General features: G+C 45.8%; 1 protein-coding gene and 1 long non-coding RNA gene across 7 annotated transcripts in view; one reads left to right on the top strand and one right to left on the bottom strand.

Annotated features, from left to right (window-relative positions):
* The window catches only part of ARHGAP26 (Rho GTPase activating protein 26), a 471,824-nt gene that overhangs the window by 363,189 nt on the left and 89,635 nt on the right, over positions 1-19,000 (bottom strand). For all 6 annotated transcript variants that reach the window (XR_004033269.1, XM_030827217.1, XM_030827197.1 and 3 more), the window contains exons 2-3: positions 4,019-4,114; positions 2,334-2,395 (exon numbers count right to left, since the gene is read on the bottom strand). Coding sequence is in view for 5 of the 6 variants with exons in the window: in XM_030827197.1 (XP_030683057.1) it covers positions 2,334-2,395; positions 4,019-4,114 (158 nt within the window). In the remaining variant the exon portion in view is untranslated. The remainder of the gene's footprint in view (positions 1-2,333; positions 2,396-4,018; positions 4,115-19,000) is intronic.
* On the top strand, positions 8,426-17,864 carry LOC105739362. Its single transcript, XR_001115278.2, has 6 exons — positions 8,426-8,692; positions 9,410-9,641; positions 10,588-10,663; positions 16,905-17,163; positions 17,307-17,466; positions 17,726-17,864. It is a non-coding gene; the product is annotated as an uncharacterized LOC105739362 (long non-coding RNA).

The raw sequence follows: 19,000 nt of genomic DNA on the forward strand, positions 1-19,000 counted from the left end.
CATCCACTTGGTTCCAACACTGCCTGATGTTGGGGACATGGAAGCCCACTCTCTGCCCTTGAGGAACCCATATTTACTACCGGGCACAGACTGGTACAATGTTTATCAGGACACAATGTGGTAAACACAGGATCAGAAGCATGAACTGGATGTTAAGAAAATACCAAGGGTAGCCATATAACCCAGGAAGTCAGGAAAGGCTTCCCAGAGAAGGTACGGCTTTGCTTGCTGAGCTTAACTGAACTGATGGAGTTGTCACAGGGCAAGGAGGTAGAGAAGGGGCTTGCAATGGCCAGATACTCAGATGCAGACAGTAGAAACTCAATTCACTGACATTAATAATAAAATTGCAGAGGCAGGCTGAAAAGTATAATCCAGTCATTGTTCCCTTACCACAGGCCATAGCAATCTGCAGGGTATTCATGGTGATTTGCTTACCACACCCCCACCCCCAAATACTAACTCAGCCAAGAATCGGACTCAAAAGAATCATTTCCCTTTCTTAGGCACCAGCACGTGCACAAACACACAAGCTTTCCCTTGCTTCCACCCACCACCAACCCCCACTGCTGCCGCCACCACCCTTCTGATTCTGGTTCAGGCACCAGCAGTGAGCAATCAAGAGAAACTGGTCTTTCCGTAGGGCAGAAGGTAAGAGGCTTCTACTCTGTGTTTGGAGTTTTAAAGAAATCCTCCTTTTTTTTTTTTTTTTTTTTTTTTTTTTTTGACACAGGGTCTTGCTCTGTTGCCCAGGCTGGAGTGCAATGGTGCAATCACAGATCACTGCAGCCTTGACCTCCCTGGCACAAGCGATCCTCCTACCTCCTCCCAAGTAGCTGGGACTACAAGCATACACCACGATGCCAGGCTTCTTAAAAAAAAAAATTTGTTGAGATGGGGTCTCACTATGTTGCCTCCAGGCTGGTCTTGAACTCCTAGGCTCAAGCGATCCTCTCACCTCAGCATCCCAAGGTGCTGGGATTACAGGCACGAGCCACCACACCTGGCCCCCACATTTTTAAACATTTTTTAATATAATGCAGACTTGGGTTTGAACCCAGACTGTATCACTTATTAACTGTGTGATCTGTGACAAGTTACTTAACCTCTGTAAACCTCAATATCTTCATCTGAAAAATGGCGACAATATAGATACCACTTTCCAGAGTCATCATGAGGGTTAAAATAGAAAATGCATCTTGGTGAATAGTGTTCAAACTACCAACTGTTAGCATGGGAAGAAAAGAAAATGTTGATTGATGCAATATTTCCTAGGACTTTGGAGCATTGCTGCCTGAAGACACATCCCCCTAGCGGAAAATCAGTGTACGGGCAGCAGGGGACTTCAAGTCAGCAGGGGACTTCATTCCTCATATCTTAGGGATATGGAGGAAAATGCAAAGGAACTTCCTGTAGATGTGGAATCTCTTATCTGCTAATGCCGAACTATATCAGAATAAATTATAGGCAGGGTGGCTCATGCCTGTAATCCCAGCACTTCGAGAGGCAAGGCAGGAGGATCACTTAAGGTTTGGAGTTCGAGATCAGCCTGGGTAACACCGCAAGACCTCGTCTCTACAAAAAGCAAAAATAAATTAGCTAGGCACAGTGGTGCACACCTATAGTCCTAGCTACTCAGGAGGCTGAAGCAGGAGGATCCCTTGAGCCTAGGAGTTTGAAGCTGCAGTGAGCTATGATGGCACCACTGCACTCCAGCCTGGGTGACAGAGTGAGCCCCTCTCTGTCTCCCAGAACAATAAATTCTAGTACAAAAGATATCTCTTAAGAACCTGGAGATCAGCATTTGACTCTTAAATGTGGACAATGCCTCTCTTTGAAGAGCTTTTTATAGTTACCTTCATTACAAAGTACCTGTTTACTGGGTCCCTCCTACCTGGCAGGCACTGTGTTGGGTGCTTAAAAATGAAGAGCGAAGTGATCCTGCCCTCAAAGAGCTCTTGATCAGGTTCAATAAGATCGGGGAGGGGCAGAGTGGGGCACCTTCTTTCCCATTCTGCTGGTAGAGAATCTGAGGCCCAAAAAAGTGAAATAATTCAAAAGATCCACCCTTAAGTCATACACCTTATGAAAAGACCTTAAAATGAATCTTCAGAAGGACATCATTTAACTATGTTGTTCTAAAGTCATCCACCAGAGTAATCCTTTAATATTTACAAAAGCCTTCAAACTCTACAAAGATGAAGCTTGCTGAAGAGCTGAAAACATTCAAATGGCAGAGTCTGGATTTGAATCTAGTTCTTCTGATAACCAATCCCTTGCTCCCTCAACATGAATATACTATCTGGGACCAAGAGTAGCCCAGCCCTACTCACCATCCGGATACGTTCATCTTCAAGATTCCTGAGGACAGTGGCAAACTCCTGCAAAGACCTTGCTGGAAAACAGAAAGGGGCCATGAGGTAGAAGGAGTGTCATGGGCCTTGGGGAGCCTTTGCAGCTCCGGCTATTATGTTATGGATTTTAATTCCTTGGCACATACAGATGCCTAAAGTCAATTGCTTCCCAAGGCTTCCTTCATCTTTTTAATCATTAACCATTAAGGATGACCCAGAAATGCAGGTTAATTCCACCTGGCACTCTAGCTAGGGAATGATTTCTTCAAGGAAAAGATCTGCCTGTTCCTGAGAGTACCCAGGACTGGTGAGATGCTGGCAGGCTTCCAGGCGCCGGGCTGGAAGGCGCAGAGTTCCGCTTAGGAGTTGAAGGATTTCCTGTCCGGATTCGACCTCCTCAACCTTGGTCGTGGCGTTGCGTCAGAACCCAGCCTTTTCTTTGGCACCAGAGCTAAACAAACAGTGCTGCTGGCATCGGAAGCCACATCTCTGGCTTCTCTTTGGGTTCCTCCTCTCTGAGTCTTCAAGCCACTCATTAATAGAGTGCAGCTCGAAGCATGGTGCTCATACATGAACAGTCGTCTTTGCCAAAATTATTCATGAAAGCAATAAGCATTATGTGCAATGGCCCTGAGGATACTCGAGACCCTTGAGCCATGTTGGGAAAAGCATCCATACATTCACAAGTTACAAGGATACGTTTTCACCACCCTCAGCTGTCTCCCAATTGCCTGTACTCAGCCCCAGATGCTGATGTTCTGCATGGCAACAGGAACTCAATAAGCATTTGATGAATTAATTAATCCAATAAAAGTTTCTCAATTCTTGCTCATTTAATGGAGTCAACCAAGGTGCCCATAGGAGAATAGTGTGCAATGACAAGGTCCTGGCAAAGAAAGGTGTCTTGACATTGCAAATCCTCCATGCTTACGGCTGCCTACAGACCAAGGCAGGTGATGGTGAAGAGTGAAGCAGCACACCGTGGTGATAAACAGTAACCCACCTCAGCCTCTTTTTAAGGAAACAGGAGAGGCGGGGACCTCCCTGTCCACAGCACAGGAGAACCAGATACGCAGCTCCTCTCCCTATCTGAAGGCAGTGGCAGATGCATAGCTCAGCCAACTGCTGCCAGGTCAGAAGAGGGGGCCAGTAGATCAAATTCTCAAACTTTTCAAAGAAGCTGGAAAACTGGAAATTTTAGATTATAAATTGAATTTATATGGTAATTCAATTTTTAAAAATGAGAGCCAAAGAAAACCGGGCTGTGTTGTCATCTCAGCCTATCATTTTGCAACCTCTGATCTAATTTTCCCCTCATCTACCTGTGTTCTACGTATGCTCTAAGTTCTTAGTACTATGGTTGGAGGGGAAGAATGTCACCAGCCAGAGAAACACTAAAGGGAGGTGGAAAGGAGAGCCCCACCGCAAAACTTCAAGCTTTCTCTCCTGCATGCTGGAGGGTGAGGCAATCCCAAAACTCGAGAAGACCAGAGAAGCCCCAAGCTCCGATCCTCACATATCTCTGTCCCTCCACTTCCACTAAGGACTTCTTTCTTTACTAACTAACCTTAGAGACTTCCTATCTCGGGAAAAAGGCTCTGCTGGGACACTGAAGGCTATGACAAACAATGAACATTTTTATCTTCTGCACAGTTATGACTTACCTATACACATCTCATCATCTGTTTCTGCATCTCCTATGCACTGAAATTTAAATTCATTTAAGGAATCTGCAAACTTCCGCTTCGCTGAAGACAAATCTAGCAAGAAAAAGACAGGAAAAATCAGGAATTACTAAAATTAAACTGGCATTCTGATTTTCTGCCCTTATTGGTCCTTCTAGGAATATCTTAGCAGGCGGATTTGTTCCTGAATCCATTTCAAAGCACAAAAGAATATAAATTCAAAATAGTCAACACTTGGTTACAATATGAAGCACTGATTTGTTCTAGAAGTTAATATTTTTGTTATATTGGCTTTAACAATTTAAGTTCTTTCTCTACTTCCTAAAGGCAACTTGTCATCTCCGTTTGACATGTGGGAATCCACTTGCCAAAGGAAGTCAGGGAGAAAGCTTGGATCAGAGCCAATATTAGTGTCCACAGCCTGCAGGTCTGCTCTGCCACTGACCCTCCACGCAGTCAGTGCAGCTTTCCCCACACGTCTGACTCAATAATAATTTCCCCTAGGTCCTACTCACAACACAAACTTTCACTAGGAAGGGAGCCTGGAGAAGGCTGGAAGGAGGGGCTGGGAACCGCCCTGCCCATAGCACCTGGCCTTCCTCTTCTGACTCAAGCACAGGCGAGGCCCAGGTTCTCACAACCCTCTCCACTCTCCTCATGAGCAGAGTGGACCGCAAGCCTGACAAAGCTCACCTGAATTTTCCTGGCTGGCCACATCCAACACCACCAGGAGAACAAAGCCCCGGCAATGTTTTGTATTAGGGTAAAAACACATTCCACACACAGTATCCATAAGAAAAACTCTCAAGGGCCCTTATCATTAAAAAGTCATCATCATAAACTTTCACTGAAGATAGTAATGAAAGCCAGTGATCCTTCCGGGGCCTTCAACATCTCTTAAGGGTATGAAACCACCAAGGTACCTTTAAGTGGACTGGCAGATCTGGCTGCTGAGGACAAATGTGCTTAACTTAATTCCATGTGCAGTCTTCCTGCAGATTAGGCTAATCATTCAAATTACCCTCATACATGGTTCCCTCATTGAAGGGGAAATGGCATTATGTCCCAATGCCCAAGGGAGGGAAACATGAGGCAGAACCAGCAACAAGGCCTGGCTTTAATAAGATATGGGGGGTGGGGGAGGGGGTTTATTGTGGCTGCACAGATCAACATAACCAACTAGAATAAAAGCATCCGTGACTCCCAGTACTTTTTCTTAGCTCCCAGATTTGTCCCTTGAGGTTAGGGATCATGTTTTCCATCTTTCTGTTTGGTTTGGTTTGTTTCCTCTGTGTACCTGGCAGTGCATCCTGCTCAGTGTATGCTGAATAAATGTAGGGGGGTGGTGGCGGGGGGGGCACTGGATACAAAGCCAATCCCCAGTGCTCATTCCAAGCAATGGCGGCTAGTGGAAGAGATGGGCGTGGGCTGTGCTGCTGTTCTCAGGACCAGGGCTCAAGCTACTGCATGGAGAGCAGCTGCAGCTCCTGCTCCTGGACTGCCCTCCCACACACTGTGATGACACGGTCCTGAGCTAGCTGCAGCTTGTCCAAAGCGCTCTGCTCTACACCAAAAGAAGGCACTTGGGGTGGAGAAGGGGAACACAGGAGCCAACAGTCTCTGATCTCTCCCTCGTTCAGTCACTTTCACAGAATGGTCCTTACCAAAATGTCAAAAGATGCTGGCAGGGGACTCAGGCATCTGACAAAAGCGGCCAGCCCAAGCTGAGGCTATTGCTCAGAACACAAATCACAAAAGGCAAGCCAAGAAGGAAACAGATGCACCCAAAAGCCAGAACACCGTGGGTAGGAAGGCAGGAGGAGGCTACAGGTAGACACGAGAAAAAAGGGAAAGAATAATATTTTAGAGTGGAAGACAATGTTCTGTTAGAGCCTCCAAATGTGTGTGCATCAAATGTGGGTGTGGTTACACACATTCCCATTTTAGTCAGAATGTTCCCTGATGAGAACTCACAAAGGTCTGCACTAAGAGTAACACAGGTTTGCCTTTCTACCCACCTAACAATCCTGTGCCTCCCCCATAAGCAAGAGAAAGTCAATCACCTCAACAAAGTGGAAACGGGTGAAATGCAAGTCAGGCTCGGGAAAGCTCCCAGCACACACCTGAAAAGCCGCACTGCCAAAGGCAGCTGCCGTGAGGATCAGGGAGTGGCTGGTCATGCACAACGGGGCCTTTGTGAGGCTTCTGCACAGGGGGACCCACTGAACCAGGGCAGGGCCTGTTAGCTTATGATCAGCAGGTGACCTGATTTCCTTGTCCACTGGCACAGAGCATACCCTGCCACAGTGCAAGCCTGGGAAGCAGTGAGGACCCCATGACGCTGAGGGACAGGCCGATCCCCCGATAGAGGATTAGGTAATGACTGCTGGTATGGAGTCAGCATTGGGCTTCAGGCCAATGAGGAAAGCTGGGTAGAGCGAGAATCCTAATGAATGGACCTGAAAAAGGAACTCACCTCAGGCTTGATAGAGGAATTTTTCAGTAAAGCTAAAGCGGACACCTGTCCTTTAACTTGTTCGGAATCCATTCCCCAGACTTTGGGACAGCATCTCAAGCTTGCTTTGGAGAACCTCCCTTCTCCACTTGCATTCCATGGGTGCTGGTGACAGGGTGATCAACCCCAACCCCTTACCCCCACCCCAATCCCACAGCTCCTGGGTTCAAGTTCCAGCTCCAACATAGATCAGATATGTGACCAACCCTGGGTTAGTCGTAAAGTCTGTTATCTCATCTGACGGAGGCTGTCAGCCTGTGGGTTAGGCAGGGAGGATCCAGTGAGACACACTGTTATAGGCACTCGGCACATCACAAGATTCAGTTCTAGGTATAGCTGGGCTGTTCTTTCCTCATATATGAATCCTCCAGTAGGAGGAACCAGGAAAGGTAAGCATAAATAACTGTTCGGAGCTCGGATAAGTTAAAGGACTGACATAAGAGCACAAGGCCACTAAGGAGAGGACCTGTGACTTAAATCCTGTGAACTGAGATCCTTGTAGTATGTGGGAACACCATACCACATCACCCCATTAAGGTAAACCCTCTATGTTACTTGAGAGATTGAAAACAACACTAAAAAGAGAACTTTCTACCTAAAAACCATTGCTTCTTGTCTATTTCAACCCAGTAGGATTGGTGGTATCTTATGTAGATTTTCACCAAGGATATGGGGCAGCCCAAAGATTTATTTCAAGAGCTTTCCCTCTGATGCACACAGGAATCTAACACACACATTCCAGTAAGAGGAGAGAGAAAAGAGAAGAGGCTGGCACTGGTGCTGGGTGCATGCCAAGTGTCGTGGCACCCTCCCCATATAACCCTGCTGTTCCATGTACAGGCAGTGCAAGACACAGCAAGGAGCCAAGCAGAGTCAATAATATTTACTTTGCAGAAACATCTGTTGCTAGAAAAGCAGAATGCTGGCCAGAGTGAAGGGAAGTCATAACTGCCGGCATCTGGGGAGGCCAAGTACCTGCTTTCTAGAGTAGGTAGGGCTGTGCTTCTCTGAGTGAGGGTCCAGATGGCTAAGAAATATGGAAGCAGCTAGAAGTTTGGGCCTTGAGAGACTGCTCCCAGAGCCACCTGCTCACTCAGGGACCAGAGGAAGTGCCCTTCTTTTCTTGGAGATGCCAGCAGATATTAATCTGCACCGGATTTGAGAGAATTTAACCCAAATAGATCCAACTTTCACTAACACAGAAGGTTTACCATAATTTTTTTAAAATTAGAATCTACCTTAATTTTATACAAGTTGTACCAGAAATATCACAAGTCAAGCCATTTCCTTTTTCTCGTTGGGTAAAACTTAACATACATGTGCACACACAAACATGGACTCAGGTAACCTTACTACTGTATTTTCAGTGCATCTATTGCCTTTGTGACCTCCAAAGTTACCAAAATTGTGTATTAACTACCCTTGAAATGTTTTGCTGCTCAGTCACATCTTTCTCTTTGGCCTTAGAAAGTGATTACAGTTCTGGGAGGCCAAGGCGGGTGGATCACGAGGTCAGGAGTTCGAGACCAGTCTGGCCAACATAGTGAAACCCCCATCTCTACTAAAAATACAAAAAATAAAATAAAATAAAATAGCCGAGTGTGGTGGTGTGCACCTGTAATCCCAGCTACTCGGGGAGGCTGAGGCAGGGGAATTGCATGAACCTGGGAGGCAGAGGTTGCAGTGAGCCAAGGTTGCACCATTGCACTGAAGCCCAGGCAACAGTGTGAGACTCCGTCTCAAAAAAAAAAAAAAAAAAAAAAAAAAGTGATTACAGTTCAGAAAGGCCATCACTGAGGTTAGAACTTACAACAGGATTGGCCTCATGGCTGCCTAAAGCGCAAGAATACCAAAGTCCTTGGGCCTTTAATCTCTCCCTTTCCTGGATGCCAATTACTCTCTGTGCCTCATCACCTTGTATTTGGAATAATTCTGGAACTATTCATGAATGGCCTCATGTCACAATGCACAAAGAGTGCCTCGGACACGGCTGGACACAGTGTCCCTCAAAACCTGTTGTACTGATGTCAGCGGGCAAGGAAACACAAGCTGGCTTACAGGTGGAACACCTGAGAGTCCCCAGAGAGGACCCATGACAGAGAGCTGAGACACGGACACGAGCCCCAGAGAAACTTCAGGTTTAACCCGCACCCCCATTCCTAGGTCAAACTCCATACAGTCAAAACCAAACTCTCTACTCAAACACCCTCTGCCACCCTCTCCCCACAGAGCCAGCCAAGGGCCTCTTCCTGCATCCCCAGTGTGATGAAGGGCACCACCGTTCACCCTGCCATACAAGTCACCAGTGCATGTCATCCTCTCACACAGCAGGCTCCTTCATGTGTCACGTCCATTCCCAAGTCTGTCCATGTTGTCTCCTAAGCACATCTCAATTCTGCCCACTCCTTCCCATAACTATCAGCAACCCCTAAACAAAACACCTCCATTTGCCTAGATAACTGCAACTGCCTCCTCTCTGGCCTCCCCACATCCACTTTTGTCCGTCAAATCAGTTCTCCACCCGATTGTGTCAATACCAGCAGTGAGCCCTGTGATGGCTTCCCAGAGCTCTGGAAGTGAAGATGAAATTCCCTCCCAAGGCCTGAGAGGTCCTTCAGGGTCTGGCCTCCCTACACCCCTCTCTGGGCTCCAGCTGCTCCAGCCTCTGCCAGTTCCTGGGGCATGCCCAACTCCTACCTGCCACCACATGCCACCTCTGCCTGCAGCCCTTGGCCCAAAAGTTCTTTCCTCCAGGAAGCCTTCCCTGACTTCTCTAATCGGGCCGAACCCAACCCTATTTCTCACTCTCTGAGTACTATACATCTTTTCTTCAGAGCAATTTTATATTTGTTCAGGTAATTCTTCTCTTCAAGTAATGCCTCCCCAACTAGTACGTTCTATAAGGACGAGGATCATATCCCTTCATGCTCACCACTCTATCCCCAAAGCCCAACACTCTACTGCTTGACTGAGAGCAGGTACTGCAGAAAGAACAAAGAGAGAGGAAGTTGGGCACTCCATAAGTCCATTGGCCTTCATTAAAGGTGAACCTCCCAACTCAATGTTTGACATGTGAAAAAAAAGCAGGTAAGTTAGGACAAACTCTCCAACTTACAAGTCTGGCTGGAGCCTGATATATATGTGGGAATGTGCTTCCTATTAGCACGTGACCACCTCCCTTCATGTTGTCCATTGAGGAAGAGTCCCACAGAGCTGGAGGGAGAGCTACCACCAGCAGGAGCATAAAATAAAACCTCATCTACACCAAGGAAGCTGGAGAAATGAGCAACACACAACCCAACTGCTGGCCACAACCAACTGTCCTCTCTTAGCCCCAGCACAAGCCCCAGGTTGCAGTTAAAACAGTTTAAGGAAGAGTCCCCAGAGATCCCTCTTTTCTTTCTCCCCGTATCTTGGAAAACTGAGAACATATCCAATCAGAAACTGTGCTTGGAGAGAGGCATTTCCCACGACTCCCCATTTCCCCAAGTCTGTATGTAGCATTTTAAAACTAGTTCGATGTGCTTAACTATAAGAAAAGCAAGTTATAGTCCCTTGTAAATACCATTCTACAGCCCAGACTCCTGGCATTGTACTAGCAAAAACAAACAAAACACACACACACACACCCTGTGCAAATCTTAGAATGAAACAAAATTCTCCATAGCATTTTTCTCGTTTCCGTGACACGCAGTCTTACCTGTGGCCACTAGGTGGCAATCAACTATATCAGAGAACACCTTGACCAAGCAGCTAATTTAAACAACAGCTAAGACTCAAGGAGAAATGACAGGGCCAGCCTTAAAGGCAGTGCTGAGAACAGATCCTGTCCCACTAAGGAACAAATACCCACCTAGAAATGTCCAGTGGACACTCAGCAACTGAGAGAGGGACCCTGGCTTCCAAGAGGGAAGAAGTGCTCTAACACATTCGGAGGGCCTGTGCTCTCATACAGCAAGTCAAGCCTAAGACATGGAGTGGGAGGGGAAGTAGGGATGAAGTCACCACCACAGTGTCTCTCACATTCTTTCAGATCTGGCTGGAGCAGATTCAGAAAACCTCTCATCTCACCCAGGCGGATGATGTGCCCACCGACCACATCAGCCACGGTACGTGCATTCTGATCATCCATCTGCATGCTTTTCCTGAGGCCATTTCCCTAAAAGAGCATTTCCTAAATGAGGCCATCACCAGCACTGATTCTGGAAAATTTGTTTTTCCAACCAGAGCACTAAGGCTAATGACATTTTCGGAGTTGATTTTTAAAATGAAATCAAGTAGAATAAAGAAGTGTTCCTCTTTCCAAAATGAGGCTTCTAATTCTATTTGGATGAAATACCCCTTAAAAATAATTTGGGCTACCCAAACTCACCTTAATCTACATCCAAATAACTATGAATATATTATATACATTAACTTACTGAATACTGTACCTACCAAGTACTTTAAATCCCTCTACCCTCACAACCATTCTGTCGAGTAGATATTATTACCTCCATTTTGCAGATGGGAAACTGAGGCTCCGAGAGGTTAAATAATGTGCCCAAGATCATGCAGGGAATGAGTGGTAATGTAAGAAACTCGGTCTCTCTGACTCCAAAACTCTTAACTACTACACTATATCGCCTCATTTACTCAAATATTTGAGAATCTGGTATCAATGTATTCAAAGAAATGAAAAGATGGTATGTATACATTCCGTGCCTTAAGGGGAATGCAATTTTTAGAAGGGCCTAATCTGTGTGTACAAAACTACAAAATTAAGGTAGACGGTGCTAGGGCAATCAGAGAGTAGACAAAAATGGCTACAGAAATGAAAGTGGGATATTATTCTGGCTAGGGCCATTGGAGGGGGCTTCCAAAAAAAAAGAAAAAGAACAGGGAGTAGCATTTGAGCTGAACCTTAAAGTTCAGTCCTATTTGGATGTGTAGAAAAAGGAAGCGGTACAAGGCAGGGAAGCAGTTGTGGAAAGATGCTGTAGAAGTGGAAACATGGAGCAAGGAGATGCGAAATGCAGAACCTACCCAGAAAAAGCAGCAAGTTTAACTAGATGGACAGGAGATCAGAGTGGGAAGACCAGTTAGAATCAAACCATGGAAGGACCTGAATGCCAAGCTAAGGAATTTGAACTTACTCCCTTAAAGAAATGGGAACTGGATTGTTATACAGAGAAGCAACAAGATCAACTTAAACAACAATTAAGTCTTTTACTAAGGAGCTGGGCCCAGAACTTTGTTGGAGACACCTGCTGTACCTCCTCCAGCATGCTTCACTATGAGAATGTGCAACCACAGCCAAGGGGCATTCTCCCTGTAGGTAACTAAATGACAGGCAACACCTCTCAACTTGGACATTTGTGCACAGACCATTGGTCAGCCAGGAGATAAGGAAAGAGTTATAAGGGATTAAAAAAAAAAAAAAAAAAAAGCTGCTCCGTGTTGAAAACTCCAAGTTCAGGGCCCACTATGAATTATCCATAGCATCATCTTGAATTATACATAACTATATGCAAATAATGTATACAAATACATATGTATTTCCAAAGTGCTGTATTGGCTTTTCCTCATAAGAACATTGAGAGTTAAGTGAAAGCACTTGACCTTTTCTAGATGAAGAAATTAAGGACTGGCTTAATGACAGTGCAAGTCACATAGTAGGTGCTTAATAAACATTTGTTGGATCAATGACCGCTGTGTCAAGTGAGTTAGTCAGCACTGGATCTCTGATGAAAACTCAACCCCTAAAGGGCCCAGCCCCAGCTCAGCCCTGGCACAGAGAACTGAGGTACTGTATTTAGAACAACTGCATTCACATGCTGCCCCAAGACATGATAAAACAGCAGAAGGTCACCACAGGAAAAACTCCCTCAAGGAAGACTGTGGACATTTGCTTAATGAAAACAAAGAAACCCGTTTTGAAAGGGACTAATCAAGTGAGGGGACAAAAAAGAGAGGGTAATTCCAGGCAGCTCAAGTACAAATATCACACACACACGGGGCAAGGGGAAGGTAATTCAGAGGCGTATGACGCGCATTGGCTGCGCAAACATCAGCTTAAATCCCCGGTCTCTCACTTCCTAACTGTGTGGGCTTTGGCAAATTACCCAACCTTTCCAAGCATGTATGTAACTATGAGGATAGTATGTACCTCACAGGGCTGTTGTGGGAATTCAAAATAGGAAGCAATGTGTTCTGGAAGAGAGAGGACAGGGATGCCCTCAGCCCTGCCTTGCTTTCCTTCCCACAGCAGAGGTGGAGTGGAAGTTTACCAGCAGGTTGGAGAAAGGAGAATCAACCAAAGGAGAATCTTAATTAGCATAAGAAGTAAGCAATTTTCGCCTCATTGAGTCACCAGATCAACCCCATTCTTGTGAACTACTAAAAACACACCTGAGTTCCTAAGGGTTTTCTTCCGTGCTCAGAAAACCCCTAATGCTTCTACAAATTTACAATTTCCTTTCACCCCTGGCAGCTGAAAGGCAAGGCAAAACCCTGATGAACTAAATAACATTATTTTTTAACTAAATGAACTCAAAGCAGTGTGGGTTTCTTTTTGAGAAGTTTATTAAGCTCAAGTCGTGCCTTTTAAATGCACTGGGGAAACAGTGCTATCATCAAATCCTTTCTGTCCACTGCCTGGGGAGGCAGGCCAGCCCCAGATGAAACAGATAAAGGAATGAGTGTGTTAAGACGACATTTAAGATACAAGAGACTGACAGCGTTCACAGGCCTGAAGTACTGGGCTTCCTCAGAAGCTGGAACTTGAGCTTGGCCCCTAAGGTAGACACGTTTCTAGAAAGGGGAGGGGGTGGTGAATTAAGAGGAGACCACACAAGTCAGACCCACTCACTGGGTCAAACTAGGGCTGGAAAAACCGGTAGGGGCCGGTGGGTGGAGATAGAGGGAGACAGAGGCCTAAGAATGGTGGGGAGGGGCAGGTGGAGCGGGGATTCCTCTCTCTCAACACCTCAGCAGTTCTGTTCTGCTCAACACCAAGCAGGTGCGCAGATGGGAGGCAGTGGGGCTGGGAGGGTTGATCCTGGCTTGAGCCTCAAGACTTAGATTTTGTTTCTGGAATGCCTTTTCCTCTGCAGCAGAAGACAGCTACTCAAGCTTTTAAGGTGCACCCAATCACCTGGGATCTTGTCAAAATTCCCATGTAATCCAGCAGGCCTGGGAGCCCGAGAGGCTACCGTTCTAATTCCCAGGTGAAGCCAATGGTGCTGATCCAGGCACCACACCCTCCAAGGCAAGGGTTTGGACTCCCACTCAAGACCCTGAGAGCGAAGATCACAGCTTCTTTATTCTCCTAGCACGTGCCTGGAACATACAGGACCTCAATATATATTGGAGGAATGAATGAATAAATTCCTTGAGAGAACTTAAGCTGTTGCAGACAGAATAGAAAAGAACCTAGAAAAAGAACCAGAAATGGCCTGTCTCCTTGCGCAGCCACCAACTGTACATGTGAACCTAGGGAAAGTTATCTGATACATTCGGCCTTAAAGAACTCACTTGAGGCCAGGCGTGGTGGCTCATGCCTGTAATCCCAGCACTTTGGGAGGCCGAGGCGGGCGGATCACGAGGTCAGGAGCTCAAGACCAGCCTGGCCAACACGGTGAAACCCTGTCTCTACTAAAAATACAAAAATTAGCTGGGTGTGGTGGTGGGCACCTGTAATCACAGCTACTCGGGAGGCTGAGGCAGGAGAATTGCTTGAACCCAGGAGGCGGGGCTTGCAGTGAGCTGAGATTGTGCCACAGCACTCCAGCCTGGGCGACAGAGCAAGACTCCTTCTCAAAAAGAAAAAAAAAGGAAAAAACCTCACTTGAAAACCAAGGAGCCAACCCCTTTCTCTAGCTCTAAGATCCCTCCCAAAGTATCTTTTCTGTGCCTTTGATTTTTAATGTTGAGGTTATATACTGGATATTCCTACAGCAAGGCACACCTCTATGTCATTCTCAAAGAGCAGTTTCCAAAAATCCAATTGAGAGAACACAGACTCTGTTAGTCTCAGCAAATAACCATAGCAACTAATACCCCCCAAATGAAATGATGTCTTCACAATGATGTGCTGGCTCAATTAGATTAAGAGGGTGACGTGTACCATCTGAAAATTTATCGTCGTAAACTTACAGTGAAAGCCAGACCTTCTTGGAAGAGGTTTATAAGTAAAAGAAAGGCCTTGCCAATAAATGGAATTCAGGACAAAGAGCCAGAGAAGTCAAGCAGATGAGGAAATTGGGCAGGACTGCTCTGCCTGTCCAGGTTCACACAGTCAGGGCCCATGCACCCAGACAGAACCCAGAACTTGGTTAAACAGTTACAAATCTGAGTACCACCACTTCTACCAGGGAGTTATCAAAAGAATGCCATTTTATCCTTGTTCTATGCCTTTCTTCATGCATATTACAAAAGGAAAATACTGCTACCTCGAAAACTCTGCAGAAATATTTACCAAAATAATTGTAAAACTTTTAAATGAAAAAGAGGACAACTGCAAAATAACAAATTAGGGCTGATAATACATTTCCAGCCAAATTAATTTCTCCACAGGTCATCACAGGATGCAGATCTTTCTGTGACAAGGTTTTCTGACTGGAGTTAGGACTGTGAATGGAAAACTCAACATCTATAAGTTCTACAACTTACTGTCTTTCCACATCCTTAGGCCTGCCTCTTCCAGGGTCCATGCAATCACACTTGCCCTGAACAAATTCGGGCAAGCAAGAACCTCACTTGAAAAGCAGGAAAAGAGAAGCTAAGGCCTGTCACCTCCCTGTAACCCCTGAGCTTTCTAGCTTTCTCTAGCAAAGAACAAAAAGAAAAAAAGGAACAACAAACAAGCCAACCCATAAACAAGCCCAAAGAATCAGAGTTTCACCGGCATTCAACAGTTGTGAATTCAGAAAGTCACAGACGGCAGAACCTGGAGCCATACACAAGGATCAGAAACCCCTGCACTGTTCCTACCAATAGCTAACGTGAATTTGAGGGTAATCAAGCGAAAAACAAGGCATGGTGAGTAAATCGAGGCCTTCATCCAGCCAAATAAGCTTAGATTTGTGGTTAACAGACTCCCAGGGTTCAAAATCCCATCTCACCCACTTACGAGGTACTCAATTTCCACCTGTGTGAAAAGGCACTAAAGGGAAACCTGCCTCCTGAGGTTCCTGTGAGAAGAGAGATGATGCATTGAAGTGCTTAGCACAGGGCCTGGCCGGCAGCAAACACTCAATAAACCATAGGTATTAGAATCATTTACATATATATTTAATAAATAACATGCCAGGCTGATTCGTTTCCGCATAAAAATGAAAGGACAATGAAGCCACCCAGCCCCTACCACTTTGACTTCCTCTCGCCCTCCTCTTCACTGTCAGTCCACGCAGCATAATTAGGATCAAAAGTGAATCCACCTGATCCCTGGACACAGCTCAGACACTCCTTGCCACTAATACCACAGGAAGCAAGGTGGCAACTCCTAAGCACTGGAATAAATTCAATTAAAAAACAAAAATCCACTCATCTCCCCCTGGATTAATGTTTCTGGAAGAAAAAAAAAAAAAAAAACGAACCTAGCCATTCTGAACAAAGCCACACCTAATAACATTCCTAGAAATTGGTTCCACTTTCTTTTATCCCCTCTTTAATTAGTCACTTTTCTGCTATACCTCAGGGGAGGCTGTGCTCCAGGGACCAAGAACGGAAGTCTGAGTGGGCAAACACTTACCCTCCTCATAGGTGCCCACAAAATCCCCAGGCTCCCCACCTTCCCACTCTGCACCGTCTCCTCTCCAGCCTGGATTCCAGTCCAGGTAGGAACTCATGCCCCAGCAAGGAGTACCCCTTGCCACTGCAGACCACCACAGAATGAGAGAGGCCAAAGATGATTGTTTCTCAAAACATGTCTGAACACCACTTGCAACAGGCTCTTCCAGGGAGCCCACCCTCAATCAAAATCTCTAGGGCTGAGGCCTAGGAGCCTGGGCTTCCCAGGCAGTTCTTATGCATGCTGAAGTTTGAGAGCTGATTATCACCTAACCCTTCAGAACATCTAGTACTAAGTACCAGTAATGGAACCCCTCCAGATGACAAAGGTGGAGCTCCACAGAGCAAGCCAGATCTTCTAAATCATGACAGCGGGTTTACAAATGTTCCCAAAGCAGGCAATTAATGCTCCTGGTGAAAGAAAGCTAGGTGACAGCAGGGGTGGGAGGAGGAAACACCCTAATTCAATTTAAAAATCACAAATTCCAAAGCCTGAGTCTTCTTCAAAACATGTTCTCAATCATGTCTCCTTATTCTGAAGCCTACACAACTGACCGGGAACACATCTCTGTTTTGCAGAAACCCAGCTCATGGCACCTGGAGCTGATGAATGGCCCTGGTGCTGACTGCCCAGAAACCAATCCGGAAACCAGGCTTCCCACAGAAGAGGCAGCTGGAGAGCCAAGCACTCTTGGACCACAGTCCTAGGCCGGAGCTGCCAATACAGGCTCTGCCCAGCTAATCTTCTCTGAGCCTGTAAATATTAAACCTGACACACAGACTCAAGTGAATCCAGAAAACAGGCTCACAGGGCAGCTGAAAATTGGAAGTGCCTGAGGTATAGGCAGGGCAGCTTCATGGGCGTTCAACCAGTACAGATGCACAGGGTCTCATGCTCAGAAGGGCCTGCTTGGTTTAATGCTCTGCTGTAGCTGTCTTGAAATTTTTAATAATTTTACCTTTGAACTTGTGTTTTGCAAGTGAGATCCAGTGGCACAGTGGAGCATGTGTGCATAGATGAGACAGGTACAACAACCTGGATGTCATGCGGGCCCACTGGGGCTCCTTGTGGCCCCAGTGCACAGAATTCTGGTGGACCCACCATGTGTGGGAGCTCAGTGAGACTCAAAGTAAGTGCAAGGTAAGTGTCTTATATCTACGACTGAGTAAGGGGGAACACTGACAGCCCTGAGGGGTTACACCTATCATTTCAACCAGAACTTGCCAGATGCAAGAAGACGACAATGAGACAATGGCATCCAAAGAAACATGAACGGCCCAGGAACCCTATCATAGCCTTCTTCCTCATGTTATTTCCCTGGATAAGCCAACCACTGACACTGACCATGGTAACCTAGGACAGAGACAGACTGGGAAACCCATAGTTCCTTTCCTTTCAGGCCCTCCTCACACATCGTAAGCTGAAGGTAGAGCACACTGGGAAAATGTGCATGCATCAAGAAGAAAAATGAAAACTGATTTTGTGCAACATTTCCACTGTTCTTGGAAGAATGAAATAAATGCATATGAGCTATGAAATATGGATTGTATAATTCTAGTGATTCTGCATATAAGTCAGATGATCTTATTGAAAATTGGCATTGTACAATATAAAGATGAACAGAAGAATTCATACTAATAATTTAAAATTTTAATTCTTCCTTTTTAGAAGAACATGGGCAGATTAAAAATACCACCACACATCAAGAAAGAAAACAGGAAAGAAAGAAAACAGCTTTCTATTTTAATGCTTTTAACAGTACTTACGTCTGTTTTTTTGAACAAGGAGCCCCACAGATTAAGTACCCGGTCCTGGGCACGGGAATAACCTGGGATTGCTTTACAACCTCAATTAGCTCTCCTCTCCTCCAACTGGTACCCTGAGAAAGACTTGAGTCCATGCCACCATCATCTCTGGCCTGGACTCCTAATTGGCCTCCCTGCTTCCCTCCTGATGCTTCCCAGTCCATTTGTCACTCAGCTGCCCAGAACAACCTATTCAAAAGGCAGACCTGATCTTGTTGATGGTCCCTTCCATACCCTCCCTGATTATAACTCTTCCCATCTCACTCAAAATAAATCCAACCCAAGGCCTACAAAACCTGCCTCGTCTGCGTACCCCACTGGCCTTGCCCTTACTCCATACCCAGCCCCACTGGCCAACTTGCAGATTCTCAAAGGTGCCGCAATCCATCCAGCCACAAAGCCTAGCACTTGTCCTGTGTCCTCTTCCTGAAACTCCCCTGTCTCCCCACCTAGTTACTGCCCCTTAGCCCATTAGATTCTCCTTGAAGGGTCACTTCCTCAGGGAAGCAGCCTCCTCGCATTCCCTATCCACCCCAAGGGTACACTCTCATAGCTCCCCAGAATTCCCTTTCCTATCCCTACAATTGGTAATCTCCTTTGAGTTTGGTGCTTGTTTAATGTGAACAGCTCCGATGACATTATAAACCCCAGGCAGGCAGTAGCCATGACTGTTTTGTTCATAAAAGGATAGTCATCACAATTCTAGCATGCCAGAAGCCCCCAATGATGTTTCTAAATAAATAAATAAGCAAGCAAATAAGAATGTAACCTTTTTTAAGAGTTTGGTCAGAAGAATGATAAACCCTGCAATCCCCTTTTTATAAAAAGGGAAAGCTAAGTCCCAGAAACGTAGACAAAACAGCCATCCC

The sequence above is a fragment of the Nomascus leucogenys genome, chromosome 2 (assembly GCF_006542625.1).
Source record: "Nomascus leucogenys isolate Asia chromosome 2, Asia_NLE_v1, whole genome shotgun sequence".
NCBI lineage: Eukaryota > Metazoa > Chordata > Mammalia > Primates > Hylobatidae > Nomascus > Nomascus leucogenys.